Source organism: Lagenorhynchus albirostris, chromosome 14 (genome assembly GCF_949774975.1).
Source record: "Lagenorhynchus albirostris chromosome 14, mLagAlb1.1, whole genome shotgun sequence".
Classification (NCBI taxonomy): Eukaryota; Metazoa; Chordata; class Mammalia; order Artiodactyla; family Delphinidae; genus Lagenorhynchus; species Lagenorhynchus albirostris.
This window is the reverse complement of record NC_083108.1, coordinates 83,151,790-83,178,252: the sequence shown is the minus strand read 5'-3', so window position 1 is coordinate 83,178,252 and position 26,463 is coordinate 83,151,790. Positions and strand designations below refer to the sequence as shown.

At 45.8% G+C, this 26,463-nt stretch overlaps 1 protein-coding gene, 1 non-coding gene and 2 pseudogenes across 2 annotated transcripts; 2 read left to right on the top strand and 2 right to left on the bottom strand.

Moving 5' to 3' along the window:
* Positions 1-817: 817 nt before the first annotated feature.
* Positions 818-889, top strand: TRNAA-UGC (transfer RNA alanine (anticodon UGC)). Its single transcript has one exon. It is a non-coding gene; the product is annotated as a tRNA-Ala (tRNA).
* A 6,140-nt stretch (positions 890-7,029) lies between these two features.
* UBC (ubiquitin C) lies at positions 7,030-9,466 on the top strand. The gene is made up of 2 exons (XM_060170576.1): positions 7,030-7,199; positions 8,020-9,466. Exon 2 carries the CDS (start codon positions 8,023-8,025, stop codon positions 9,394-9,396), a length of 1,374 nt encoding a protein of 457 aa, XP_060026559.1. The 5' UTR covers positions 7,030-7,199; positions 8,020-8,022; the 3' UTR covers positions 9,397-9,466.
* A 4,871-nt stretch (positions 9,467-14,337) lies between these two features.
* Positions 14,338-25,514, bottom strand: LOC132532255 (large ribosomal subunit protein uL11-like; annotated as a pseudogene).
* LOC132504565 (U6atac minor spliceosomal RNA) lies at positions 14,796-14,906 on the bottom strand (annotated as a pseudogene).
* Positions 25,515-26,463: the final 949 nt, after the last annotated feature.

The window sequence follows — 26,463 nt, the reverse complement described above, 5'->3', positions numbered from 1 at the left end:
TTTTTTTTTTTTTTGTCTTAGTTAGGTCTTCCTTGTGGTGCGCGGGCTTCTCATTGCGGTGGCTTCTCTTGTGGCGGAGCATGGGCTCCAGGTGCGCAGGCTTCAGTAGTTGCGGCTCGCGGGCTCAGTAGTTGTGGCTCACAGGCTCAGCAGTTGTGGCTCACGGGCTCTAGAGCACAGGCTCGGTAGTTGTGGCTCATGGGGCTCAGTAGTTGTGGCTCGTGGGCTCAGTAGTTGTGGCTCACGGGCTCTAGAGCGTAGGCTCAGTAGTTGTGGCGTATGGGCTTAGTTGCTCTGCAGCATGTGGGAATCTTCCCAGACCACGGCTCGAACCCGTGTTCCCTGCATCGGCAGCTGGATTCTCAACCACTGAGCCACCAGGGAAGTCCCAATAGTCAGAGTTCTTGTTGGAGAAAAATAAAAAGAAAAATAAACGGTCTGCAAACCTCACAGTCACCAAAGGTTGGCATGGTTTTAAAGACCAGGAAACCGGAGATTTCTGGGTGGAGGTGCGATGCGGGCAATGTCCTTATTTATTGGAAAGAAACCCTTTTATTTTCTGTTCCTTCTCTTCTGTCTGTGAGGAGCAACATTCAAGAATAGGTCTGTCTCCCTTTGCTCCTTGGCTCCGGTATCAGCTGGAGTTTCAGCTGCAGAGCTGTGAACGACGGGTCTAGTTGGGAAACATAAAACGATTGATTTCGGTTTGCTTTAAACTTTAACACCCATTTAGGTATACAACATTTTAATTTAGGAAAAAAAAAATCTAAAGAATAGACTATAGCAGAGAATTTCAGAAAGCGAAGAGAAAGGGGAGGGGGATGTAGCTCAGCGGTAGAGCGCATGCTTTGCATGTATGAGGCCCCGGGTTCGATCCCCGGCATCTCCACTGTACCGTCCCTGGTTTTTTATTTATTTATTTATTTTCCCTCAAATTTCTGCCCCTGTTCATCATACAGACACCCTGGACGTGATTATAACGGGTATTACTCCTCCGGTCACTACTTGGAAGTGGGATTTTCACAATAGGTGGGATCTGCCCTTCTTGAAGTCCCTAACACTCCAAATGTAATTTTATTAGAAGAGGCAAAGGGAAGCAGTTACAAGAAACATGTAAAGGCAAAACCTGACATGATGACTGAAACCACGGAAAAAGTGAGAATGATCATTTAGGGAAGGTAGGCTAGGCTTCCTGGCATTGTGACTGCACTCAAAGGCCTGGGGGCCTGGCGACTCACTCCCGGCCGTCAGACGGCAAGCGCGGGCGTCATTCAAAGGTCTGAGCGTCCGTGCGGGCCCTTGCCCTTCACTTGTGCTCTCAATGACTCCCTCTGAAAATGAAGCCATTTTCGGAGGGAGCCACCCAAAAGGAAACCAGCAGACACGGCAGGCGGGACCATGCTTCCCGCTTCCTCAGCGACAGGCCACGTATGAACGCACGAATGGCTGCGGCGCACATACTGTTTAAACCTATGTTTATACACTGTACTTTATCATTAAAAATAAAAGCTATTTTATTAAAAGAAGGGGTCCTGTTGCACTCTGGGTTCACTGGTTCTTTGCGGAAATAATGAATTCCTCGTCCATCAAATCCTGTCTCTCATTTGATTTGACCTCATGTTTTAAATCATAAAAACATCTCGTCTTAGAGCTGGAGGGATCTGACTCTGCACAGTCTTCGTTTTTTGAGATGAAACAAATTCATGAAATGACTCCCAGTTAGGGAGTGGAGTACTGGTGACAGCTTCTCTTTGTAATGAACTTCCATGAAGGTTATTTCTCCCTAAATGTCAACAAGGTTTTAAGAGAACAAAACGTTGAGGTTATCTCTAAAGTTATCAGGCCTCACGTGAAATGAATCATATGATTCTGTTTTACTTTGTATCTTACGCTTAAATATTTCTAATAGCACAATGACAAGGAAAACACCATAAGGAAAAAAGAACAAGGTGTGCTGAGAAATGGAGCTTTCTAGAAAAGATGTCATAAATCTTTGAAAAAAATGTTTTCCAATGATTAGATTTGATTTTACAATGAAAAAAATCAAAATCCATTATATGAGGTACCAAAGGTAGTCACGTTCTTGCGACTTCCCGGCGGTCTAGTGGTTAAGCCTCCGCGTTCCCACTGCAGGGGGACCCAGGTTAGATCCTGATCTAATGTCTAAAATTTAAAAACTAGCCAAATTCATAGAAACAGAAAGAATGATGGTTGCCAAGGGCTGGGGGTGAAGGGTTAGTGTTTAATGGGTACAGAGTTTCAGTCTTGCAAGATGAAAAGTGGAGATGGATGGCGGTGATGGCTGCACAACAGGGTGAAAGTTGAAAGGTAGCAGAACATGCCCCTGACGTTATTTTGAGCTACCAGCACTTGAAAAACAGCAAATGCAAAGTAAGGCTTTCACTGAACTCCCCTTCTCCGCCCAAAGACAGATCCTTCCAAAGGAACTCCATGGTCCTACATCCCCTCCCCAGGAGTTTCACCAACCAGGGAAGATTGGCTCTTGACACAGGAGAGACTAAAAGTTGACACCAAACTGTGTCACAAGCTATCATATCCCTATCCATTCTTCTATTCTCCCAGTAAAAATCATTTACTCTCCCTTAAGAGGACTTTCCCTGTTAAGATGGTATTTAAGCCTAAATTCTAAAGTCACATCTTTGAGTGACACATTTTCCCTCCGGGGTATCTCCCATATATTCAAGACGTGTGCATGTTAATAAATTATTGTGCTTCGTTTTGTTTTGTTCCTCTTGTTAATCTGTCTTTCATTACAGGCATCTCAGCTAAGGACTCAGAAGGGTAAAAGGAAAATTATTTTTCCTCCCCTACAATATACTTAACACTACTGAACTGTACACTAAAAAATGGTTGAGATGATATATTCTGTGTGTATGTTGCCACAATTTAAAGACAACAAATTAAAACACAAAACAAAGGCCCAATAAGTTAACTAACTTCTTAACGTTCCTATACTAGGCAAAATTGGGGACTGGAACTTTCTGACTGGGGGGTGATGAAATGGGTTATTTTGAAGCCGGAGCAGTTTGTTTTCTGCCACACAATGCAAATACACAAATGTAAGCAGGAAAAGGAACAGAGCCTCTAGGGCTTCTTCTTCTTCTTCTTCTTTTTTTCCCCCTCTAAGGCGCAGATTCCCTTGACTTCCTTTTATGGTTATGTAACTGATGACAACACAAGGCAAACCTTTCCCATCCAGCTCTCCGATTTCACCCTTTCCCTTAGGAGGAAAATGTTTGCTGGTCGTTGTGCGAACATTCTCATGATGCTGAGTTAAGTCCCATACAAGGTTGTGTGACCTTCAGGGGAGCTGAATCCTTTGGGGGAAGGAGGAAAGGCAGGCGGACAAACAGGCACCAGTCCGACCCCCTGCAGCCCAACACCCAGGCCCTTTGTGAGCTCAGCTCATCACGTGCTCACGCCTGCCCACCAATCCCGCCTTGTTGCTGGGTCTCTGTCACGCTTCCATTGGCGCCAGCTCTGACGCAATCCCTTCTGGGGCGCCTGCAAAGGATGGGTCAGGGGATGAAGGAGCTGAAAATGGATCCAGTGACTCAAGCTGCTTCTAGCGCGTTCTAGCACATTGCATTCCAGGTCAGGGGATTTTAGGAGCGTGACTTGATACCCGATTCCTGAATCCAAGTGGGACATTCAGACTTTGGGAGCCCTTCTCAGCAAATAGAAAAGCAGTTGTAACAACAGCAACAAAAATCCCCTGTACAGCAGGGTTTATCAACCCAATGGATTACTGACATTGGGGACCGGGTAATTCTGTCTTATGGGGGACCGTCCGCTGAAGGATGTTTAGCAGCATCCCTGGCCTTTATCACTGGGTGCTAGTGGCATTCCTCACCCCCAATACCACAGTATGACGACCACAAATGTCTCCTGGGAATTCCCTGGCAGTCCAGTGGTTAGGGCTCAGTGCTTTCACTGCTGTGGCCTGGGTTCAAGCTCTGGTCAGGGAAGTAAGATCCCGAGAGCAGAGAGGGGGCAAAAAAAAAAAAAAAAAAAAGTCTTCAGACATGGCCAGATGTCCACTGATGGGCCAAATCACTCGTGGTTGAGAACCACTGCTCGAGGTAAACGGCAGCCACCTGTCTTTGGGGCAGTCATTTTCCCCTCCCCTCCCCCTCACCTCAGTGCCCTTGGACAAATGTTTATTTCTATGTGCTTCAACCGAACCCACAGTTAGACTTAAGTTAGGGACCGCAGGGGTGGGGCAGAGAATTTTTCTGCTAGAGACAACACAGTGTTCTCAGCTCGTAAGAATGTTGTTTTCTCTTTGGAGATAACCCTGGGCCCATTCCCCCACCCTCTGAGCCTCTCTTCTCTCTCCTCTCCCCCCTCTTTCTCCTTCTTTCCCTCCCTTGCCTCTGAAATCAGGCCTGTTTTTCTCTGTACCTTTTGGACCATGAAAAAAACTATGTCACAAAACTCGTGACTCAGCCTTTAAACAACAGGAATCACAAGGTTTGCAGGAAAGGAACAGCCCAAAGCAAACAGGGTGTGGTTTGAAGCCAGGTCTGGTCACCTGAGAACGTGTCTCAGCTTTTTGTTCCTCTAAAAACTTCTTTCTGAAATTTAGGGAGAAAAAAACTTTATAAAGAGCCTTGATGTTCTGTTCCTTTAAACTCCCTTTCCAAAAATCTAGAAATAACTTTCATGGAAGTCTGTATTGGAAGTCACTGTGAAACGGCAGAAATGCGTCTGGGGGGCGTGGGAGGCTCCGAGGAGCTCCAGTTCTTTATGTCTCAGCTCAGAAAGAATTCAGCGAGAGGCAAAGTGATAGCTAAGGAGGGATTTATTAGAATAGGACGCTTGTGAGGCTTCCAAGCGGGTGGGGCTGCACCTCGAGAACTTAGTGGGCTACAGTTTTAGAATCCAACAAAAAGTGGGGAGGGGGAAAAGACCACCTTCTTCCTCATTCTTGAGTAGATCTTAAGCTTCCATCATCAGTTCCTCCTCCATGTCAGGCAGGGGAGTTTTCTTGTCCCTCCATAGTCAAGTCAGGACTGTCATGGCACAGTGGAAATGAGCAAAAAGGTGGTAACATATATTAAAAATGGTAAATCATCTCAGGTTTCAGTATAAAGTCACCCTCTCCTTATATGTTTGTTTTTAGTACGCCCAGAGGAGCATGTCCTAGGGATCATTAAATTACTGAGCTCACTGGGCACCATATGGGTCTCCTTCCACCGTTGTTTGTTTCGGGGCATGTCTCATGCTTCTGTTGCATGGGTTTTTTGTTAAGCAAGCCTGCTGGTTCTGTGGTTAAGTAAACCTGCTTTCTTGAGTGAAAGACCCCTTAACTTACATACTTTTTTCTCTACTTACATACAATCCCCTAGTGGGATTAACTATAATGTTTAACCACCAACTTTGTCTCTTTACTCTGTCCCTGTCAACTGGGGTCTCCTGCTAACCTGAAAATTGACATTTTATTTTTATTATTCATTCTAATTTCCCAGTAATAAATTCATTCTGAAAAATGTTAAAAATGATAGAGGTTAAAGTCTGTTTTGAAAATTGCTCAGACCTTTTTCATAAGTGCATACCCTGGTAACCAAAGAAAATATATAGCAGTTTTGTTCTGATTCACGTTTTAAGTATAATGTTTAAATAATATAATGTTCATAATTTCAAGCAGGAATGTAGTCTTTTCCTAACGGCAGAACATTTTTTAGTCAGTTGCCCCTTTTTCTCTCTATATATTTTTGAAGGCTTTAAGGGTAAAAATTAAAAACACCCTCCCCTCATTTGTACAAATAGGGAATATTTCTACAAGAGTCCAGAAAGAACGGTGGCTGGGGAATTGAAGGCATGAGGAAGATTTTCCACTGCAAACTTCAAAAAACTCTGTTGGCATCATGTTCGTATATTTCAAAATACTTGAAAAATCTGCTGGAGAAAGGACATAGAGATCATAAAATGCATTGTCATATAAAAAGGAAAAAGATCTAACTGACGATCTTTTTCTCTTCTTTTACCCAAAGGGAATTTGCCTAGGGAATTAAATTTTATATTTGGGATATTAATTTTTTTCCCCCAGGAATAAACAAAACTTAGATTCAATAAGTATCTTCTTAAAATCTCGGGCTTAAATAGGTTTGATTTCTGATTTCTGAGTTCAACTAAATGTCAACAGAATTCAAATTCCAACGCCTCCCTGTTGATAATCAAGCACAAACCAGGAAGGCTGAAGAACAATCTGGAAAGTTCTGTCAGCTTTCAAGTCCAGCGCAAAGAGTTTTACACAGCTATGTGGAATTTCTGCTTTTCTTTTCAAAATTCAATGTAGACCTGCCATAGGCATTTCTCCCTTGGAAACTTAGTTTTCACTCCTGTGTTCTGAGGAATTCCTGAGGCTCCTGACGACTCGTCTGAGGCGGGCTTGAGGCCGCGGCCCTGGGATTTGTCGAGTCATTCGTCTTGTCTAGGTGCCCGCCCGGTGGGGGATGGGCGCGGCCGCCGCAAGTTCGGGGGCTGGACTCCCAGAGTAGGCCTCGCGACGGGCTGAGGATGAGGGGGGGTTCAGGGCAACAGAAACACTACCCATATCTAAACACGACTCACTATAAACACCCCAATTTATTCGCGGGGGGTAGGGGCGGGGCGGGGTGTGCGCTGGGGGAGCGGGACCCCGACTCGGTGTGAGGCGCTCGGCCGGAGCCCTGTACGCCTAGGGCGGGCCTCGCGCACGGCGGGGCCCGTCCGGGCCGGGGGGAGGGGGCATCGAGGCCGGGCGGTGGAGACGGCCCGCTCCGGACGTCTGGGCGACTCCACGCTGGGTTTTCAGGCCGCCCGCTCCCCACTCTCCCTCCCCCCAATTCGAGCCCCGGGCAAGTCCGCGGACGCAGCGCTCCACGAGCGCGCTGATCCCTCCGCCAGGCCTCTCGGGACGGCGGCCCGCTCCGCGCCAGATTCGGCCCCAAAGCTCCAGTCTTCACAGGAGAGCATTTTATGAGTGGAATTAGTTGAGCCTGGGGTTTCTCTTCAGAGGGCAGGAGGGCTGCGAAAAGTAGTCCCTTCTCGGCGTTTCTGCGGAAGGATCTATCGGAGCGGCGCTACCTGTAACTATATAAGGCAGCGCCGGCGGGAGCGGTGCGCAAGGAGCTTCGTGAAGTTTGGGCGTCTAGTTGCCGTTTTTCTGCGTTCGCTGCCGACACTACCATTTGGTAAGGAGGGGGCCCGGGGGTCTCGCGGCCGCGGGGGGCGCGGGGTGTCGACTTGCCCGCTGCGGCAGAGGGAGCAGCCGAGGCCTTTAGTCACCCGGGGCCGGCTAGCAGCAGGGTAGCCCTGAGAGGGAGGAACGCGGCAAAATGGCGTCCGTTCCCCGTCTCTCGGTGGGAGAAGCCGGACTCCGAAGCGGGCTGTGAGGTGGGAGAGAGAAGATGGGGGGCGGGTGAAAAGGAAACGCGAGAGGCCCGTGAGGCCTCCATGGCGGCGGGGCCCAGCTTTTTGGGGAACGGGGTTGGGCGGCGTGTGAGGGAAGCGAACATGAGGTCACGGTTTGACTCGAGCGAGAACTCGGTTTCCCGTCCCGGTAAGGGGACAGTAACTGCCGATGCCACGGAGCCGTCCTGCACCCGCGGTGGGGGAGGGGACCCGCTCGCCACCGCGGTTCCGAGACGTCATCCCTTCCGTGGGCTCATAATCGAGGGTGGGGCCGCCTGCTGGTATGTGTGGAGGGAGAGTTTTTCTGGTCTCGGGGCACAGGGTTTGGGCCTGGGGTGGTCGCTGTCGTGTTGGCAGGGGGCAGCCAGCCAGTGAGGGGGGAGGGTAAGTGAGGCCCGCGAATTGACTGCTTTTCTTTCGTAAGTGCGCGTGAAACGTTGCTTTTGACCTTATTTGCCAAGCTTCTGAGTTTTGGGGCAGGTTAGTCATTTGGTTAGTATATAGTGACGTATAATTTTGTAGGATTAGGTATGTGTTGACCTCTGAATTACCTGTTAAACGCTGGGGTTATTTTTTGTGTTAATTTTGTTGTTGCAACAGACAATGCAGATCTTCGTGAAGACCTTGACTGGTAAGACCATCACCCTGGAGGTGGAGCCCAGTGACACCATCGAGAACGTCAAGGGGAAGATCCAAGAAAAAGAGGGCATCCCCCCAGACCAGCAGAGGCTGATCTTTGCCGGGAAACAGCTGGAAGATGGGCGCACCCTGTCTGACTACAACATCCAGAAAGAGTCCACTCTGCACCTGGTCCTTCGCCTCAGAGGTGGGATGCAGATCTTCGTGAAGACCCTGACCGGCAAGACCATCACCCTGGAGGTGGAGCCCAGTGACACCATCGAGAACGTGAAGGCCAAGATCCAGGATAAGGAAGGCATCCCCCCAGACCAGCAGAGGCTGATCTTTGCAGGCAAACAGCTGGAAGATGGCCGCACTCTCTCTGATTACAACATCCAGAAAGAGTCAACTCTGCACCTGGTCCTCCGTCTGAGGGGTGGTATGCAGATCTTCGTGAAGACCCTGACCGGCAAGACCATCACCCTGGAGGTGGAGCCCAGTGACACCATCGAGAACGTGAAGGCCAAGATCCAGGATAAGGAAGGCATCCCCCCAGACCAGCAGAGGCTGATCTTTGCAGGCAAACAGCTGGAAGATGGCCGCACTCTCTCTGATTACAACATCCAGAAAGAGTCGACCCTGCACCTGGTCCTCCGTCTGAGGGGTGGTATGCAAATCTTCGTGAAGACCCTGACCGGCAAGACCATCACCTTGGAGGTGGAGCCCAGTGACACCATCGAGAACGTGAAGGCCAAGATCCAGGATAAGGAAGGCATCCCCCCAGACCAGCAGAGGCTGATCTTTGCAGGCAAACAGTTGGAAGATGGGCGCACTCTCTCTGATTACAACATCCAGAAAGAGTCGACCCTGCACCTGGTCCTCCGTCTGAGGGGTGGTATGCAGATCTTCGTGAAGACCCTGACCGGCAAGACCATCACCCTGGAGGTGGAGCCCAGTGACACCATCGAGAACGTGAAGGCCAAGATCCAGGATAAGGAAGGCATCCCCCCAGACCAGCAGAGGCTGATCTTTGCAGGCAAACAGTTGGAAGATGGGCGCACTCTCTCTGATTACAACATCCAGAAAGAGTCGACCCTGCACCTGGTCCTCCGTCTGAGGGGTGGTATGCAGATCTTCGTGAAGACCTTGACTGGCAAGACCATCACCCTGGAGGTGGAGCCCAGTGACACCATCGAGAACGTCAAGGCGAAGATCCAGGACAAGGAGGGCATCCCCCCAGACCAGCAGAGGCTGATCTTTGCCGGGAAACAGCTGGAAGATGGGCGCACCCTGTCTGACTACAACATCCAGAAAGAATCCACTCTGCACCTGGTCCTGCGCTTGAGGGGAGGTGTCTAAGTTCTCCCTTTTAAGCTTTCGACAAGTTTCATTGCACTTTTCTTTCAATAAAATTGTTGGCATTCTCAAATAGTGTAATTTATTTCTTTTTAATAAGTGTTTGCAGAAGATTCTCTTTAATTAGGGGTGGGGTGTGAGGGATCAAAGTTTTGGTCTACCAGATGATTCTGTGGTAACCTAGAGGTAAGCAGTGTCAGTAAAAGGTGGCCTTAACATAGAACTGTAGTGGGTGAGTATAAATAAAACCCAGACAAGTTGGAGGTTGAAGTTAGAATTTTCCATGTGGACGCTTAGATGTAGATTTACTTGTAACCTACTGACTTTAAAAATACTGAGTTTGGGTGTGGTCCCTGAGAGTGGGAGAGTTTCTGGAATACCAGCAGGGAGGAGCTATTAGAGGGCCGCGGTGGTGGAAGGGAACCTACAGAAAAATCAGTTTTAGTACATAGCTCTGTTTAAATTCACATTGAGCTACATAGAAAGTCATTTGACCAGATGTGTTTTAAAAAGGATGTGGCAATGTTTTTTTGAATTTTATGTTTTATACAGCAGGTTCTTACTATCCATTGTATACATATTAGTGTATATATGTCAATCCCAATTTCCCAATTCATCACACCACCACCCCCTGCCACTTTCCCCTCTTGGTGTCCATAAGTTTGTTCTCTAGGATGTGGCAGTTTAATTTTTACTAAAGTCTCATTAGGCGTTATGCTAGAAAGTTTAGGAGTTAGTAGTTAGAGAAGTAAAGCTATTGTCATAATTTTTGCTAAGATAAAGTTGTCAAGATTCCTTAATTTTCTGTGACTAGGTGAAAGATTTGTATATAGCTAAATTGGTGGGTGAAGCCATTGGCTCTTGGCCTTTTATAGTAGTGACTTACCAATCAGATGCTACTGGTAAGTATCTTTGTATGTCATAACTAGAGCCGAAGGTGAAAGTTGCAGGGAAGCTGATTTAATATAAGGAGCTGGCACTGGTTGGTAGGTACCCCAGAAGTCAGAGGCTTATTTGAAGGACTCGAAATAAGGGATTGGTCTCCAAAGAGCATCACTCCTGCTAGCTTCTCCCTTCCTCTCTCCCACTTTTAGGGTATGCATGTGTAACTTCTGATGCAGAGGAAATTCTGTATTACTGCCAGTCCTAAAATACCTGAAGTCAACAGGCTTAAGTCCTCGCTTTAGGGCATCACAACTAGGAAATGCCATTTGAAAAGTTTGTCTTAGGCAAATCTGTTTCTTATTGTGAGTTTTCACTTTATTGACACCAGAGCATGTATAGTTCACTGGATTTCCGTGATTCACCCATGCAAATGAACATACAGGTCGAGAAGCAACATTACAAAAATCCCTGGAACTCCACCAGCACCTGTAACCACGTCCAGTCGCTGTGAGTAGTTTTTGTGTAATTTTATTGCTCATTAAAAGTAAGTGGTCATAGCATAGGGGTAAAACGTCAATAGCATCTTGAAAATGACCGCCCTGCAGGACAGGCTTTGCAAGCTTCCTAGGGCGGTGTTAGTGATGAGTGCTTTGTCTTCGAGTGTGAGGCGGTCAGTGGCTAGTGATGTTTCAGAATGTGGGGCTGGGTCAGCTCATGGGGGGAACCATGTGTGCGACACGCAGTTAGAAGGATCTTGGCATTAGAGCATAAAGCTGTGTGGGTGTCCTAGGGGTGGGGATGCTCAATGGAGAACTTGCTGAGGAACACTTGGCTCCTTCCTGTCAAGTTTAATGAAAGAAATTGCTAACTACAGGTGTAAACACTAGAAAAGATTTGAAAAACAATTAAAAACACTAAAATCAGTGATGGTACAAACTATATGTAAATATATTAAATATTAAAATATGCACAAGATAGTACAAACATTAAAATCATGATAAAGGAAGTGAAAGTTACACATAAGCTTACTCCCAGGAAAATGAGTATATTTGCCTCTTACTGTATCTAATTACAATGTATACATTGTTTTATAAAGTCAAAGGTAGCCCACCTAAGTTCCTAAGTAGTTAACTAACCATATTCCTTCCCAGTGATAACTAATTTTAAAGTTCGGTATTCCTTTGGGCTTTCCTCCTGTGTAGTAAATACATATAGATGTATACATAAATACAAATAGGACCATTCACAGCATAGTGTTTCTCAGCTTTTTCTTTTAAACTAGGTAATTATGGACATCTTTCCATGCCAGCATATCAGGATCTCCATCATTTTTAATACTCCAGCTAGTATTTCATTGTATAGATGATCTGTGACTTAATTTAACTTGTCCACCAACATTTGATTCTAGGTTTTTGCTGTTACAATCCTGCTGTAAAGTACATCCTTATACACATATCTGTCATATACTAATATTTTGAAAGGATAGCATAAAAATACAAGATTTCTATTTAATAAGGCTCTTGGGGATAATTTTAAAAATCAGCCTTAAAACATTTTTATAAATAATAATTACGGTATTTGTTACTGTCTCGTATTTTCCTACTTTTATTTTTTTGAGTAGATAATACGTTCATGTGTTTCAGACATATAAAAAGTTTAAAACAGTATATAATGAAAAGTTTTCAATTTTGTCTCCCAGCCACGTGGTTCTCCACCTCCCCTAGTATGTGCTTTCAGAGTTTCTCTATGCATGTACAAGCGACTGCTAATTATTAATTCCCCTTTATGCAAAAGGTAGCATACTGGCTTGCAGTCTGTCCTGCACCATGCTTTTTCACTTTATGTCCTTTATAGTTTTGACAGAGTTCTAATATCCTTTCATTATAAAGGAAAAATACCTTTCATGTAATTTTCTCAAGAATAAAGACCCCGAGAGCAACACAATCCCTAGTGAACATTTACAGGACCCTTCACCCAACAAATACAAGCATGACAGGAAAAATAGTGATATAGTGATGAACGAGAAGCGTTTCTATCATCAAGGGATTCTGAGGCTGAAGAACAGAGATGCTAGACTTGCTCAGTTTCGTTGAATGATCTTAAAGCACCCCAAAGTTTGGTTTCACACGTGAGTTAATACTACGTAAGGATTCATTTACATAGATGTGATTGTGTGAATCTTGAATAAACCAGAAGAAAAATGCGTGGCTCATTTGTTTAGTGTTCCTTTTTATGTTTCGTCTGAAAGCACGAAGTCCTCGTCAAATTATTATAAATACGGTCCTCAGAGAGGTATGCTGTTTAGAGATTGGCAAGCGCTTGTTAACTCAAGGATGTCAGCCTTAGTGTGCAGTGATATCTCTGCCGGAAGAGGGAGCTACTGGAACAGACTTTGGTTTAGTCATGAAGCCTGCAGCGCCCCCAAGCGGTGTGGCTGACTAGGCAATGTGTGCTTTTACTTTTCTATTTCTCACAGTGGGTTGTTTACTCATTAGTAAAAGTTAATTTACTGGCCTCCCAAATGCCTTTTACTTTATCCTGTTTCTGCCGGTCCTGAAGCCATCTCCATTTTTAAAAAAAATTATTTTTTGGCTGCGTTGGGACTTCGTTGCTGCATGCAGGTTTTTCTCTCGTTGCTGAGAGCAGGGCTACTCTTCATTGAGGTGCGCAGGCTTCTCATTGCGTGGCTTCTCTTGTTGTGGAGCACAGGCTGTAGGCGCACGGGCTTCAGTAGTTGTGACGCACGGGCTTAGTTGCTCTGCGGCATGTGGGATCTTCCCGGACCAGGGATGGAACTCATCCCTGGTTCAATTGCATTGGCAGGTGGATTCTTAACCGCTGTAACACCAGGGAAGCCCCAAGCCATCTCCTTTTCCATTCCAGCTGGAATGACTCCTCCATAGCATCTAACGTAGCTATTATTCAACGTAGATTCTCTGTTTCTTACAGCATCTCATCAGATCTAACCCCTCAAAATGCCCTTCTCCCTGATTCTCTTATCTGCTGACCACTTTCTTTTTCCCCATATGCTCCCTGACATTTTCTATGTCCTTGTTTCACTCCAGCTGCTCCCTCTTTCTAAAATACCACCTTTCCCCTATGTCTGACTTTAATAAAAACAAGTCTATAGCCTTGGCTGCAGTAAGGAAAGAGCTGGGTTCCTGGGACAGCACAGAGAGGTTGTATTGCAGCCCAGAGAAGGCATGTATAGGATGGCAAGAGGTCACTGGCAGAATTTCCTGAGGCAGGAGGCTGGCTGAGCAGCAAGGGGCTATCAGCACAGATTTGTGGAAAGTGTAAGCATTCCTCAGAAACCCCCAAAAATACCAGGGAAGGGAAACTGGTCAGTGGACTTCCTAGAGGTGGTCACACACAATGCAGAACAGACCGGTCATATGGGGTTTAAAGGAAATGCTGACTCCTCCACACTGGCCCACACAGATGCTGGGTCACAACTCCCTGCCCCCTCCCTGTTGGTCATTCCCCTGGCATAGTCCAACCTGATGGGCTTCACTAGAGTTTTCAAAGGCCCCCGTCCAAATGCTTGAGACTGTAAAAAATACATTGTATCCAATATATGAAAATTGCAAGATTGAATTTAAATATTTTAGAATCTTCAGAAGGTAACACAAAGTGGCACAGACTTCAGTGCTGACATAGGGACTTGTATTTAATGGGGGTACTTCCTAATGCAAAATAGAATATGAAATGCTGTATATTTGGCTGCGGCATCCAAAGTAAAAATGTCTAGAGCCTACATGGGTCTTAAAATGGCCCTGTTCTTTTCTTTCATTTAAAAAGAAAATTGAAAACAGATTAGACATTTTTTTTTCAAATGTTTCCCTGCCAAAAGAGAATTTTGAACGTTTTTGGAATAAATCATCCCAAGAATGTCAGTATAGCTGATTTATTTTTTGATCCAGGATCCAGTAAAGATTCATGCTTTGCATTGGTTATTATATCTCCTTTATGTTTCTCTCTCTCTCTTTTTTTTGGTTTGGTTGTGAAATGATTCTTTATTTATGTGCTCCTTTATTGAAACACTTCCCTTTCTAGTTTTTAACTAACTGGGCATTGCCTGGCACCACTGTTGATGTCATCTTTGATGTCGTGATGGTGGTGGCCATCAGCACAGACTGGGCAGTGCTCAGGGTCTCTTGATGGTTCCAAGAGAATTCTCTCACCAAAGACTGGTGCTGCATCTGTCGAGCAATGTTGACAGTCCCATCAAAGTGATACTCCCACTGTGCTTAATGTTTTTCTGCTTCTTTCCGTCTCTTGGCCGTTCCTTGAGGACTTTGATGATCAGTGCAGAGGCAAAACATACCACCTCAGTCTGAGCCTGTTGGTTCTGAATGGTCAGTTTCGCTGTCATCCTCAGACGCTTCCAGTCACTGGTTGCCTTGGTAATGTCATCACCAACCTTTTTTGGAGACAGACCTACGGGGCAGATCTCAGGGGTCACGGCAGATGTGGCACTGAATTCTCCACCAGTGTACCTCAGGCACACAACTTTGAGAAACCGTGGGTAGGTGGCTGTACTTTAACCATATCTGTGTTGTCAGGCCTGAGGGCCTCTTCTATCCTAGTCCAGGGGAGAGCTAACCTTCTCTCTCTTCACACAACACCTCTCCTCTGTCTCTCTTTTTCTTTGGCTGTTCAGCGTGGCCTGTGGGATCTTAGTTCCCTGACCAGGGATTGAACCCAGGACCTCAGCAGTGAGAGGCAGAGTCCTAACCACTAGACTGCTAGGGAATTCCCCACACCCTGTCTTTCTCTTAATCTAGAACAACCCTATGTCTTTTGTATTTCCTAGGACACTGACTGAAGAACCAGGCCAGCCGATTTAACTAATGTCTCCCGTTGTGGATTTGTCTGATTGTTTCCTCATATGTGTGTGCCGTTTTGAAAAATATATATAATAGAACACATTTATTGTCTCCCAATTTGCACTCCACCTGTCTGTCCCTTCGTCTTTCTGTCTCAGCTAATATCTCCTCTGTGTCTTCCTGTTCCAGCCAAAGTCTCAACCTCTCTTTCATCCATCCAGTCCAATTCATCAGCAAATCCCATCCACTCAGCCTCTAAAACATAGCCAGACTCTTGTGGCTCTTTCTCCAGGCCAACACCCTGATCCGAGGCACCCATTTCTTTCATCTTAACCCCCGAACTGGTCTCTGCTCCCACTTGGGCCCTGGATGACCCACCCTCCTCCAAATAGTGTGGGATGTGCAGATTTCCAGAAAGTTGATGGCTTGAGCCTATGTTCCTCATTCCTCATTTCGGACTCTCTCTTTGGGCAAATACAACAATCAGGAGGATGTGAAGGGCATGGGGAGGGGGATGAGGCCCAGGGGACCCCCAGAAGGTGACAGTGTGTCAGCACATGGACCGCCGGCCCTCGTGTCCAGGTCTTCCTGCTTGCTGGTTTGCCATCCCAGTTAGTTATTGAAAACAAGAAGCCCTCCCCTGCGTAAAAATCCCCAAAGACCAGCCGTCCTATCTCTTGGCCTCATTGCTGCTCTTCTGCCCCTATTCATTCTCCCTTAGCTGCACAGTTTTCTTTACGGCTTAGGAACAGCCCGAGGCTTTTCCTGCTTCAGGGCCTTTGCACTCAGCTCTGCCTGGAATGCCCTCCCCTGGATCTTCCCATCAGAGGACCCACCTCCTCTCTCAGGTCTCAACTCCAACCTCCTTTCCATGACCACCATTTTAAACTAGTCCACTGGCTTTCAACTAGTCTCATCCCATGATCCACTCCTAGGTCCTTCATAGCGCTTTTCAGTATCTGGAATTTTCTGACTGGTTGGATATTTGTCTACTGTTAGTTCCCCTACCTGTTAGCATACTGATAACTCAGTCCTCATCATGCATGGCACTCCAATCCGAAAATTCTTCGTTGTCCTTTTATTTTTTTAATTTTTTTGGGCTGCTCTATCTGGCCTGTGGGATCTTAGTTCCCGACCAGGGATCGAACCTGTGCCCCTTGCACTGGAAGCTCAGTGTCTTAACCACTGGACCGCCAGGGAAGTCCCAGTCCGAAACTTCTTAACGACTCTGAGACCAAGGCACGGTGAACGTCCAGATTTTATTGATGTAGAAGCTGAGGTACAGGGAGGGCACCAGGCAGTCTGGCCCCAGTTCCACACTCTTTTTTTTTTTTTAACGTTATAGAATATATATTTGCATAGATTTTTATTTATTTTTTTGTATTTTTAATTTTTTAATACAATTTTAAAGGTTACTTCCCATTTACAGTTATTACAAAGTATTGGCTCTATTCCCTGCATTGTACAGTACATCCTTGAGCCTACCTACTACACCCAATAGTTTGTACCTCCCACTCCCTCACTCCTACATTGCCCCATCCCTCCCCTCCCTACTGGTAACCACTAGTTTGTTCTCTGTATCTGTGAGTGGGCTTCTTTTTTATGATATTCACTAGTTTGTTGTATTTTTTAGATTCCACATTTAAGTGATATCATACAGTATTTGCCTTTTTCTATCTGACTTATTTCACCTAGCGTAATGACTTCCAAGTCCATCCATGTTGCTGCAAATGGCAACATTTTGTTCTTTTTTTATGGCTGAGTAATATTCCATTGTATATATATGTACCGCATCTTCTTTATCCATTCATCTGTCGATGGACACTCAGGTTGCTTCCATATCTTGGCCATTGGAAACAAGGCTGCTAGGAACACTGGGGTGCATGTATCTTTTTGAATTAGTGTTTTTGTTTTTTCCGGTTATATATCCAAGAGTGGGATTACCCTGCTCCACGGTCTTAACCACTATGCTCTCAGGTCCCCGTGGAAGCACCGCGAAGATTGGGGTTTTTTCTGTTTTATTGCTCTGACTGCAGCTCTCGGTGCTTGGAACCCAAAGCGTCTGATTCAGGCTCTGATTCCAAGAAGAAGCCTTTTATCTTCTTGCTGGGCTGGGTGGTAGAGCCATCACAGCAAGCCCAGGGCCTCAAGAATGGTCTGTTGTGTCTCACATTTAGGAGCGGCAGGATGAACGGCTTCAGGGAAGTCTCAGGGATGATTCATTGGCGTGGATAAAAGAAAGACAAGGCCAAGTTGTTAGAAGTTCATAGCTCGATTCCAGGAAGCTAACCACACATGGCTATTTACATTTAAATTAATTAAAATTAAATAAAATGTGTTCACCCATTGCACTGGCCACATGTTAAGAGTCTAGTAATGGGGGAATTCCCTGGTGGTCTGGTGGTTAGGATTCGGCCCTTTCATTGCTGTGGCCTGGGTTCAATCCCTGGTCGGGGAACTAAGATCTGGCAAGCTGTGTGGCGAGGCCAAAATTTAAAAAAAAAAAGTTTAGTAGAAACATGTGACTAGTGGACATGTTTCCATCATGGCAGAAAGTTCCATTGGGTGGGGCTGGTGTAGGTGGACCATCACTTAGTTAAGCATCCTTCTGCTGTTGACTATTCACGTTGCTTCCAATATTTTTCTACTATAATCAGTGGAACAAGATAATAAGACTATTCTTTTTTAATTTTTTTTAAATTTTTAAAAATTAATTAATTAATTATTTATTTTTTGGTACGCGGGCCTCTCACTGTTGTGGCCCCTCCCGTTGCGGAGCACAGACTCCGGACGCGCAGGCTCAGCGGCCATGGCTCACGGGCCCAGCCGCTCCGCGGCACGTGGGATCTTCCCGGACCGGGGCACGAACCTGTGTCCCCTGCATCGGCAGGCGGACTCTCAACCACTGCGCCACCACGGAAGTCCAAGACTATTCTTTTTTTAAATAAGGTTTTGTTTTGTTTTGTCCTCACTGCGTGGTTTGTAGGATCTTTCCTCCCCGACCAGGGATTGAACCCAGGCCCTCGGCAGTGAGAGCTCAGAGTCTCAACCACTGGGCTGCCAGGGAATTCCCTATATGGCTATCCTTACACATAGATCTTTGCCCGTGTGCGCATGTATATCTGATAGATACGCTTCTCAAGGGAACTTGTGGGTCAAAGGGCACATGCTTTTTAAATTTAGACAGACTTTGCCAAGTCCCCCTCCAAAGAGGTTACACAAATTTACACTCTGCCAACAATAATCAACAGCCCCTGTTTCCCCACACCCTGGCCAGCACTGGGGCTTTTCAAACTTTGATCTTTGCTTGTCCGCTAGGTGAATAATGGTTTCTTACAATAGTTTTAATTTGAAAATTATTTTAAGTTTCCCCTAACCTTATTCATTATTTCACTGGCAAAAGCACTTTCAATATGAAGAACATTTCTCCAAGTTCTCTGTATCTTAGTTGGGGACTTTGCCCTTCAGGGCAGCGTCTACCGTTTATATTGATTGCCTCACCCGTCACTGGTGTTGAACTGTGTGCTGCTAATTATTAGCTATGGTGGATTCAGAAGGAAGGGTAGAATTGGATATGGAACGCCCAAAGCTACGACAAATTATAAAAGGGCCCGGCTGTCACTTAAAAAAAAATATGATGTTTCTCATAAGAGACTCCATCATCAGGTACAGATTGTTCATTTAACTGCACAGGTAAGGGGCTGTCACTTAGTCCTTTTCCTCATGAGTAATTGACTTTTTGCTCTCGGAATGCAAATCTGCAGTGGCAGATACACAGGACTGTTGACTTTTAACTATATAACATTTAAAGATAATTTTGGTCCACCCATGTTCGGAGAAGCACTATTCCATAGCCAAAAATGTGGGAAGAATACAAACGTCTATCAACGGATGAATGGATAAACAAAAGGTGGTGTATCTATACATTAGGATATTATTCAGCCATGAAAAGGAAGGGAATTCTTTTTTTTTTTGGTACGCGGGTCTCTCACTGTTGTGACCTCTCCCGTTGCGGAGCACAGGCTCCGGACGCGCAGGCTCAGCGGCCATGGCTCACGGGCCCAGCCGCTCCGCGGCACGTGGGATCTTCCCGGACCGGGGCACGAACCCGCGTCCCCTGCATCGGCAGGCGGACTCCTAACCACTGCGCCACCAGGGAAGCCTGAAAAGGAAGGGAATTCTGACACAGGCTGCAACATGGTTGATCTTGAAGACATTGTGCTAAGTGCGATCAGCCAGTCACAAAAGGGCAGATAACGTGGGATTTCAGTTATATGAGGTCCCTGGAGATGTCAAATTCATGGGGACAGAAAGTAGAATGGGGGTTGCTGCCAGGGGCTGGGGGAGGGAGATGAGGAATTGTTTAAGTGGGACAGAGTTTCAGCTGGGGAAGATGGAAAAGTTCTGGAGATGGATGGTGGCACAACAATGTGAATGTACTTAATGCCACTGAACTGTACACTTGCAAGATGGTTAAAATGATTAAAGAAAAACAGTGCACACATGGAAAAGTGTTTGGGAAATAGGTGGAGAAACAAAATAGTCATAGAGGCTCCCATTTGGGAACTTCTTCTATTAGGGATTGAACCCATGCCCCCTGCAGTGGACACACAGAGTCCTAACCACTGGACCGCCAGGGAGTTCCCTGTTATGTGTCTTTTTATTTATTTATTTATTTTTTAAAAATGTATTTATTTTTGGCTGCATTGGGTCTTCACTGCTGTGCGCGTGCTTTCTCTAGTTGTGGTGAGCGGGGGCTACTCTTCATTGCTGTGCACGGGTTTCTCATGTTGCGGAGCATGGGCTCTAGGTGCGTGGGCTTCAGTAGTTGTGGCACGCGGACTCTAGAGCACAGGCTCAGTAGTTGTGGCGCACGGGCTTAGTTGCTCCGCGGCATGTGGGATCTTCCCAGAACAGGGCTCGAAGCTGTGTCCCTGGCATTGGCAGACGGATTCTTAACCACTGAGCCACGAGAGAAGCCCTCTTATGTGTCTTTTTAAAATCACAATTTAAAATGTTTAAAAAGTATTTTTAAAAAACAAGCGCACCAAATATGTCATAATATTAAGGTTCAGTAGAGCTGGATGCTGAATATGTTATTCCCTATCCTTTCATGAATGTTTAAAATATTCCACAATCAGGAAAAAATTCTGAAAGTAGTTCTTTAGGATACATGGGCAAAAAAAACTATGATGTAGAATCTTTTTAGCTTTTATGTAAATCTTTAGACTGTAAAAGCAGCAATAAGGCTTTATCTTTTTAAAATTATAAATTTATTTATTTACTTATTTATTTATTTGGCTGCGTTGGGTCTTCACTGCTGTGCGCGGGCTTTCTCTAGTTGCGTGAGCCGCGAGTGGGGGCTGCTCTTCGTTGCAGTGCATGGGCTTCTCATTGCGGCGTCTTCTCTTGCTGCAGAGCACGGGCTCTAGGCGCACGGGCTCAGTAGTTGTGGCGCACGGGCTTAGTTGCTCCGCAGCATGTGGTATCTTTCCAGACCAGAGCTCGAACCCGTGTCTCCTGCATTGAGCACAGAGTCTTAACCACTGGACTGCCAGGGAGTTTCCTGTTACGCGTCTTGTTGCAGAGCACGGGCAGATTCTTAACCACTGTGTCACCAGGGAAGTCCCATGTCTTTTTTTTTTTTTGGGATACGAGGGCCTCTCACCGTTGTGGCCTCTCCCGTTGCGGACCACAGGCTCCGGACGCGCAGGCTCAGCGGCCATGGCTCACGGGCCCAGCTGCTCCGTGGCATGTGGGATCTTCCTGGACCGGGGCACGAACCCATGTCCCCTGCATCAGCAGGCGGACTCTCAATCACTGCGCCATCAGGGAAGCCCCCCCATGTCTTTTTAAAATTAAAAAAATACCTAATACATATACACGATTTAAAAAAATTCAACAACATTGCTTTGATTATCTATTGCTGCTTCATAAACCATTCCGAACTTAGTGGTGGAAAACCACTATGATCTATTACGATGATCTCCCATGGTTCTGGGGTGAGTGGGCTCAGCAAGGTGGTCGCTGCAGGGATCTCTCCTGTGCTTGGGGTCAGAAATGGCTGGAGGAGTCGGGGAGGCTTCCTCCCTCACTCGTTTGGCATCGGGAGCTGGTTTTGGCTGGGACCTCAGTGGGGGCTCTTGCCAGAACTCTACGCAGAGCAAGTTCATGTGGTTAGGGGTTCCTCCCAGCATGGCGGCTGGGTTCCAAGAGCCAGCAGCCCTTGAGAGCCAGGTGAACACTGCATCACTTCTGCCACCTTCTATGCATGAGAAGCAAGTACAGCTAGAAGGTACAACTTCAAGGTCATGTTATTAAAAAGGAACCTGGTTGTCCTTCACTCACTTTCCCTCTGCCCTCGGGCTTGAATGGGGACGGCCTGCCAGTGAGCCAGCTCTGACTCTCTGGGCGGGGTGTGTGTATGGCAGAGCAGCGAGACAACTGCCTAAACATTCAAGGGGAAGAGAATTAGTTTCTGCCTTTTTGTTCCGGATTTTGCTTTCTTTCCCCGCCCCCCGCAATGTGGTTAAAAAACACATAACATATAATGTACCATCTTAACCATTTTTAAGTATGCAGTTCAGTAGTGTTAACTATATGCACATCATTGTACAACAGATGCCCAGAACTTCTGCATCTTGCAAAACTAAAAGTCACTGAATAACAACTTCCCACCCCACTCCACCCAGCCTCTGGCAACCAGAATTCTACTTTCTGTCTCTATGAGTTTGACTACTCTGGGTACCTCATATAAGTGAAATCATACAGTATTTGTCTTTTTTGCGACTGGCTTATTTCACTTAGCATAATCTCGTCAAGGTTCATCCATGTTGTACCATGTGACCGGATTTCCTTCCTAATTTTTAAGGCTGAATAATATTCCATTGTATGTGTATACTACCTGTTGTTTATCCATCCATCAGTGGACTCTTGGGTTGCTTCGACCTCTTGGCCGTCATAAATAATGCTGCTATTTGCATGGATGTGCAAATATCTCTTTGAGATCCTGCTCTGAATTCTTTTAGATGTATACTCAGAGATGGAATTGGTAAATCATATGGTAATTCTATTTTAATTTTTTGAGGAATTGCCATACTGTTTTCCATAATGGCTAAACCATTTTACATTGCCACCAACAGTGCCCAAAGGTTCCAATTTCTTCGCATCCTTCCCAACACTTGTTATTTTCTGTTTTGTTTGTTTGTTCATTTTGCTTTGATAGTAGCCATCCTAATGTGTGTAAGGTGATATCTCACTGTGGTTTCGATTTGCATTTCTCTGATGATCAGTGATGTTGAGAATCTTTTCATATGCTGGTTGGCTATTTGTATAACATCTTTGTAGAAATTTCTATTCAAGTTCTTTGTCCATTTTTAAATTGGGTTATTTGATTTGGGGGTTGTGGAGTTGTAAGAGCTCTTTATATATTCTGGATTAACCCCTTAGTAGATATATGATTTGCAAATATTTTCTGCCCTTCTGTAGGTTGCCTTTTCGCTCTGTTGACTGTGTCCTTTGGTGCATAACGGGCTCCACCTTTTCATGGATAAATGTCAAAGAATTCACAGGCATGTTTTAAAGCTACCACAAGCATGAAAGTGTTCTGGGGAGGGGAGGAAATGTCTCCCTCTGCTCTGACTGCCTTCCACAGAGATAACCTCTGTCACTGGTTTCTTGTGCAGCTTTCCAGAGGTTTTCTTTGAGGCTTTGTGATGTAAATTTTCCATAGAAGTTGTGCACAGTTTGTATTTATGCAAAATGAACTATGAGGTGGACCTTGGATCCTCTGGAACAGGTTTCTCAGGACCTCATAACCCTCATTTGTAACATAGGACAGTTGGAGTGGGTGATTTGCAAAGACCCTACATCCTGGATGAACACGGGCCACATGCTGGAGAAGAGCACTTTCCCACGTGCTCTTGGAGCCTCCTTTCACTCAGTTTATGGAGGCTTGGTCTTGCCTTTCGCTCTGAGCAGAGTCTGAGTTGCTCATTCACGGGAATCTAAGAGTTTGTGTTTTGTTTCACTTAAATAAGAACACATTTCCTTTTGTCGGGCTTCCGTGGTGGCACAGTGTTTGAGAGTCCGCCTGCCGATGCAGGGGACATGGGTTCTGTGCCCCGGTCCGGGAAGATCCCACATGCCGCGGAGCGGCTGGGCCCCTGAGCCATGGCCGCTGAGCCTGCGCGTCCGGAGCCTGTGCTCCGCAACGGGAGAGGCCATAACAGTGAGAGGCTCGCCTACCGCAAAAAAACAAAAAACATTTCCTCTTGTCAGTTCTGTGCTGGGCAAAACTCTAATTTCAGTTCTTACTTTTCAAAAATTGCAAAGGATGTGAAACGTGGCACAGGAAGAAACAAATTTGCTCTCTTGGCCTAAGATTCTTCTCCAATCTGAGATTCGTAGTGTTGAATGAAGAAGGTTCTCAGACTCCAGTGAGTGTCATGATGGGCTGGATTGTGGATTAACAGTGCAGAATTCTTGGAGTTTCAATCCATACCTGCTGAATCAATCTTTGGACTTGACTATAAAAACACAACTTTACTTATCATGGAAGAAAAGATCCAATTTACAATAGCAACCATAATGATGTAATATTTAGCAGCAAACTTCTCAAGAAATGTGGAGGATATAAATATAAAAGGTGTTAAAATTCTGCTATTAAATATAAAAGGAAGCTTGGATGAGTGGCGAGATGATCTTTGTTCTTAGAGAAGAAGAATCCATTTTGGAATGATGTCAGAGTTCCCTAAATATAGCCAGAAATCAGTGCAATCCCAGTTAAATAACCAACAGGAAATTATGGAGGACTTTGAGAAAATGGTGCTGAAGTACACAGAAAAAAATGAATACGTGAGAATTGTCAGGAAAATTCTGGAAATGGAGACTAGAGAAGGGAGATTAGCTTTACCAAATATTATAATGAATTATAAAGGTGGAGTATTAGATACAGTTGGCCCTAGAGAAGGAATGGCTGGATTGAGCATTGTCGAAAGAGAAAAATCCAGAGAGAGATGAAAGTATATAAAGAAACTGGCTTGTTAAAGATGGTGACTTCATTCAGTGGAGAAAGGACTTGTAATACATTGGATTGGCATAACTGGATTCCTTTCTTACTCCATAGCTGAAAACAAATTAATTCCAAATGGAGCAGAGATATAAAAATAGAAACACCTACAAATCACTGGAAGAGAATGCAGATTTTTAAAAAATGCTTGGTTTGGGAGACTTTTCTGAATATAACACAAAACTAAGAATTCATAGAAAAAGTAAATCTGATCACGAGAAAATAAAATTTCATCTTTTGCAAAATATTGAACGCAAAGCTGACTTGGAAAATATATTTGTAACTCTGATGTTAGGCAAAGAATTGGTGTCCTTCATATACAAAGAGCGAGTGCTAACAAACAAGACAGTAGAAGAAATGATCACAGGAGGTCAACGTGAAGTTCACAAATGGCTGATAACTATACGAAAAAATGTTCGGCCTCATTTATAATGAAAAGAAGTGCAGAGCCAAGCAATTAGTCATTTTTCACCTCTCCAGTGTGAGAAAATGAAGAGTTTGATAATACCCAACTGTTGAGGATACAGAAAAGGTTCTTGTGTCTACTGTCACTGGGAGTATAAATGGTGATACTCTTTTTGGAGACTGGCTTGGAAAAGCTTTTCAAAATGAAAAAGGTGCATACTTTGGATCCAGCGGGCTCAGGGCTGGGTGTTCAATCCCATGGAAATGCAGGTGGCACTGGTGGTTGCCCTGCCAGGATCTTTCTCCTCCTTCCTCCTCTGGGGCAGAATCCCCTCCTCTACAACGCACGTGTCCTGCGTGAATGCTGATGGGCCCACCCAGCAAGATGTAGACAGGGCCTCCAGCAAGCCCCTAAAATAAGACTTCTGGTAATTTTTTTTTTTTTTTTTTTTTGCGATACACGGGCCTCTCACTGTTGTGGCCTCTCCCATTGTGGAGCACGGGCTCCACACGTGCAGGCTCAGCGGCCATGGCTCACGGGCCCAGCCACTCCGCGGCATGTGGGATCTTCCCAGACCGGGACACGAACCTGCATCCCCTGCATTGGCAGGTGGACTCTCAACCACTGCGCCACCAGGGAAGCTCTCTGGTAACTTTTAAACAGAGGCTGAAGTCAAAAGGACGGGGAAGCCGCAGCTGGTCGGAGAGTCTTTCCAGGCGGCGGGAACAGCATGTGCAAAGGCTCGTGGCTGGGGGGAGCTGCAGCCGTAGGGGTGTGGGTTTCTGGGTCATATCACTTTGAGGGCTCTGGGTGGTAAGTAAGGAAAAATCCAATCAAAAGCGACTCGAACAATAGAGACCTTTGTTACGTTGCGTAACAAGACGCCAGAAGTGGGGCTGCTCCAGTAGGGGTTAATTTAGTACCTGAACATCGCCACAATGACCCAGATTCTGGCTTTTCCCGTTGGCTGTCAGAGCCCAGAACTGAATGAACTGTAATCCGTGGTTCGCACCCCAACCTCATCATTTGGTCCATTCAAGTCCTGCTTACGTTCTTTTTAACAGTTGATTGGATTCCATCTATATGAACTGTGCGAATAAGCAAACCCACAGAAACAGAAAGCAGATGAGTGGTTGTCGGGGGCTGGGGGAGGGGGAGCAGGGAGTGACTTTCTAAAGGGCATGGGGTTTCTTTTGGGGGAGATAAAAATGTTCTGGAATTAGATGGTGGTGAGAGTTGTCCAACATTATGAACGTACTAAAACCCATGGAATCCTATGCCTTCAAAGGCTGAACTTTATGGTGTGTGACGCAATAAAATAGTTTTTTTAAAGAGGAAGTTAAGGGACTTCCCTGGTGGTCCAGGGAAGACTCTGCCCTTCTACTGCAGGGGGCCCGGGTTCAATCCCTGGCCGGGGAACTAAGACCTTGCATACCATGCGATGGGGCCAAAAGAGGGGCAGGGGAAGAAAAGTTAATTGGTTACTTTTTTAACGAAAAAAAAAATTTTTGGCCACACCGCACAGCATGTGGGATCTTAGTTCTCCCACCAGGGACTGAACCTGTGCCCCCTGCAGTGGAAGTGCAGAGTCCTAACCACTGAACCGCCAGGGAAGTCCCCCTGTTATTTTATTTTATTTTTGCCGTACGCGGGCCTCTCACTGCTGTGGCCTCTCCCGTTGCGGAGCACAGGCTCCGGACGCGCAGGCTCAGCGGCCATGGCTCACGGGCCCAGCCACTCTGTGGCATGTGGGATCTTCCCGGACCGGGGCACGAACCCGTGTACCCTGCATCAGCAGGCGGACTCTCAACCACTGCGCCACCAGGGAAGCCCTCCACGGTGAGTTTTAAGAAGCTCTGCCTGCCTGCGGGTGGAGGATG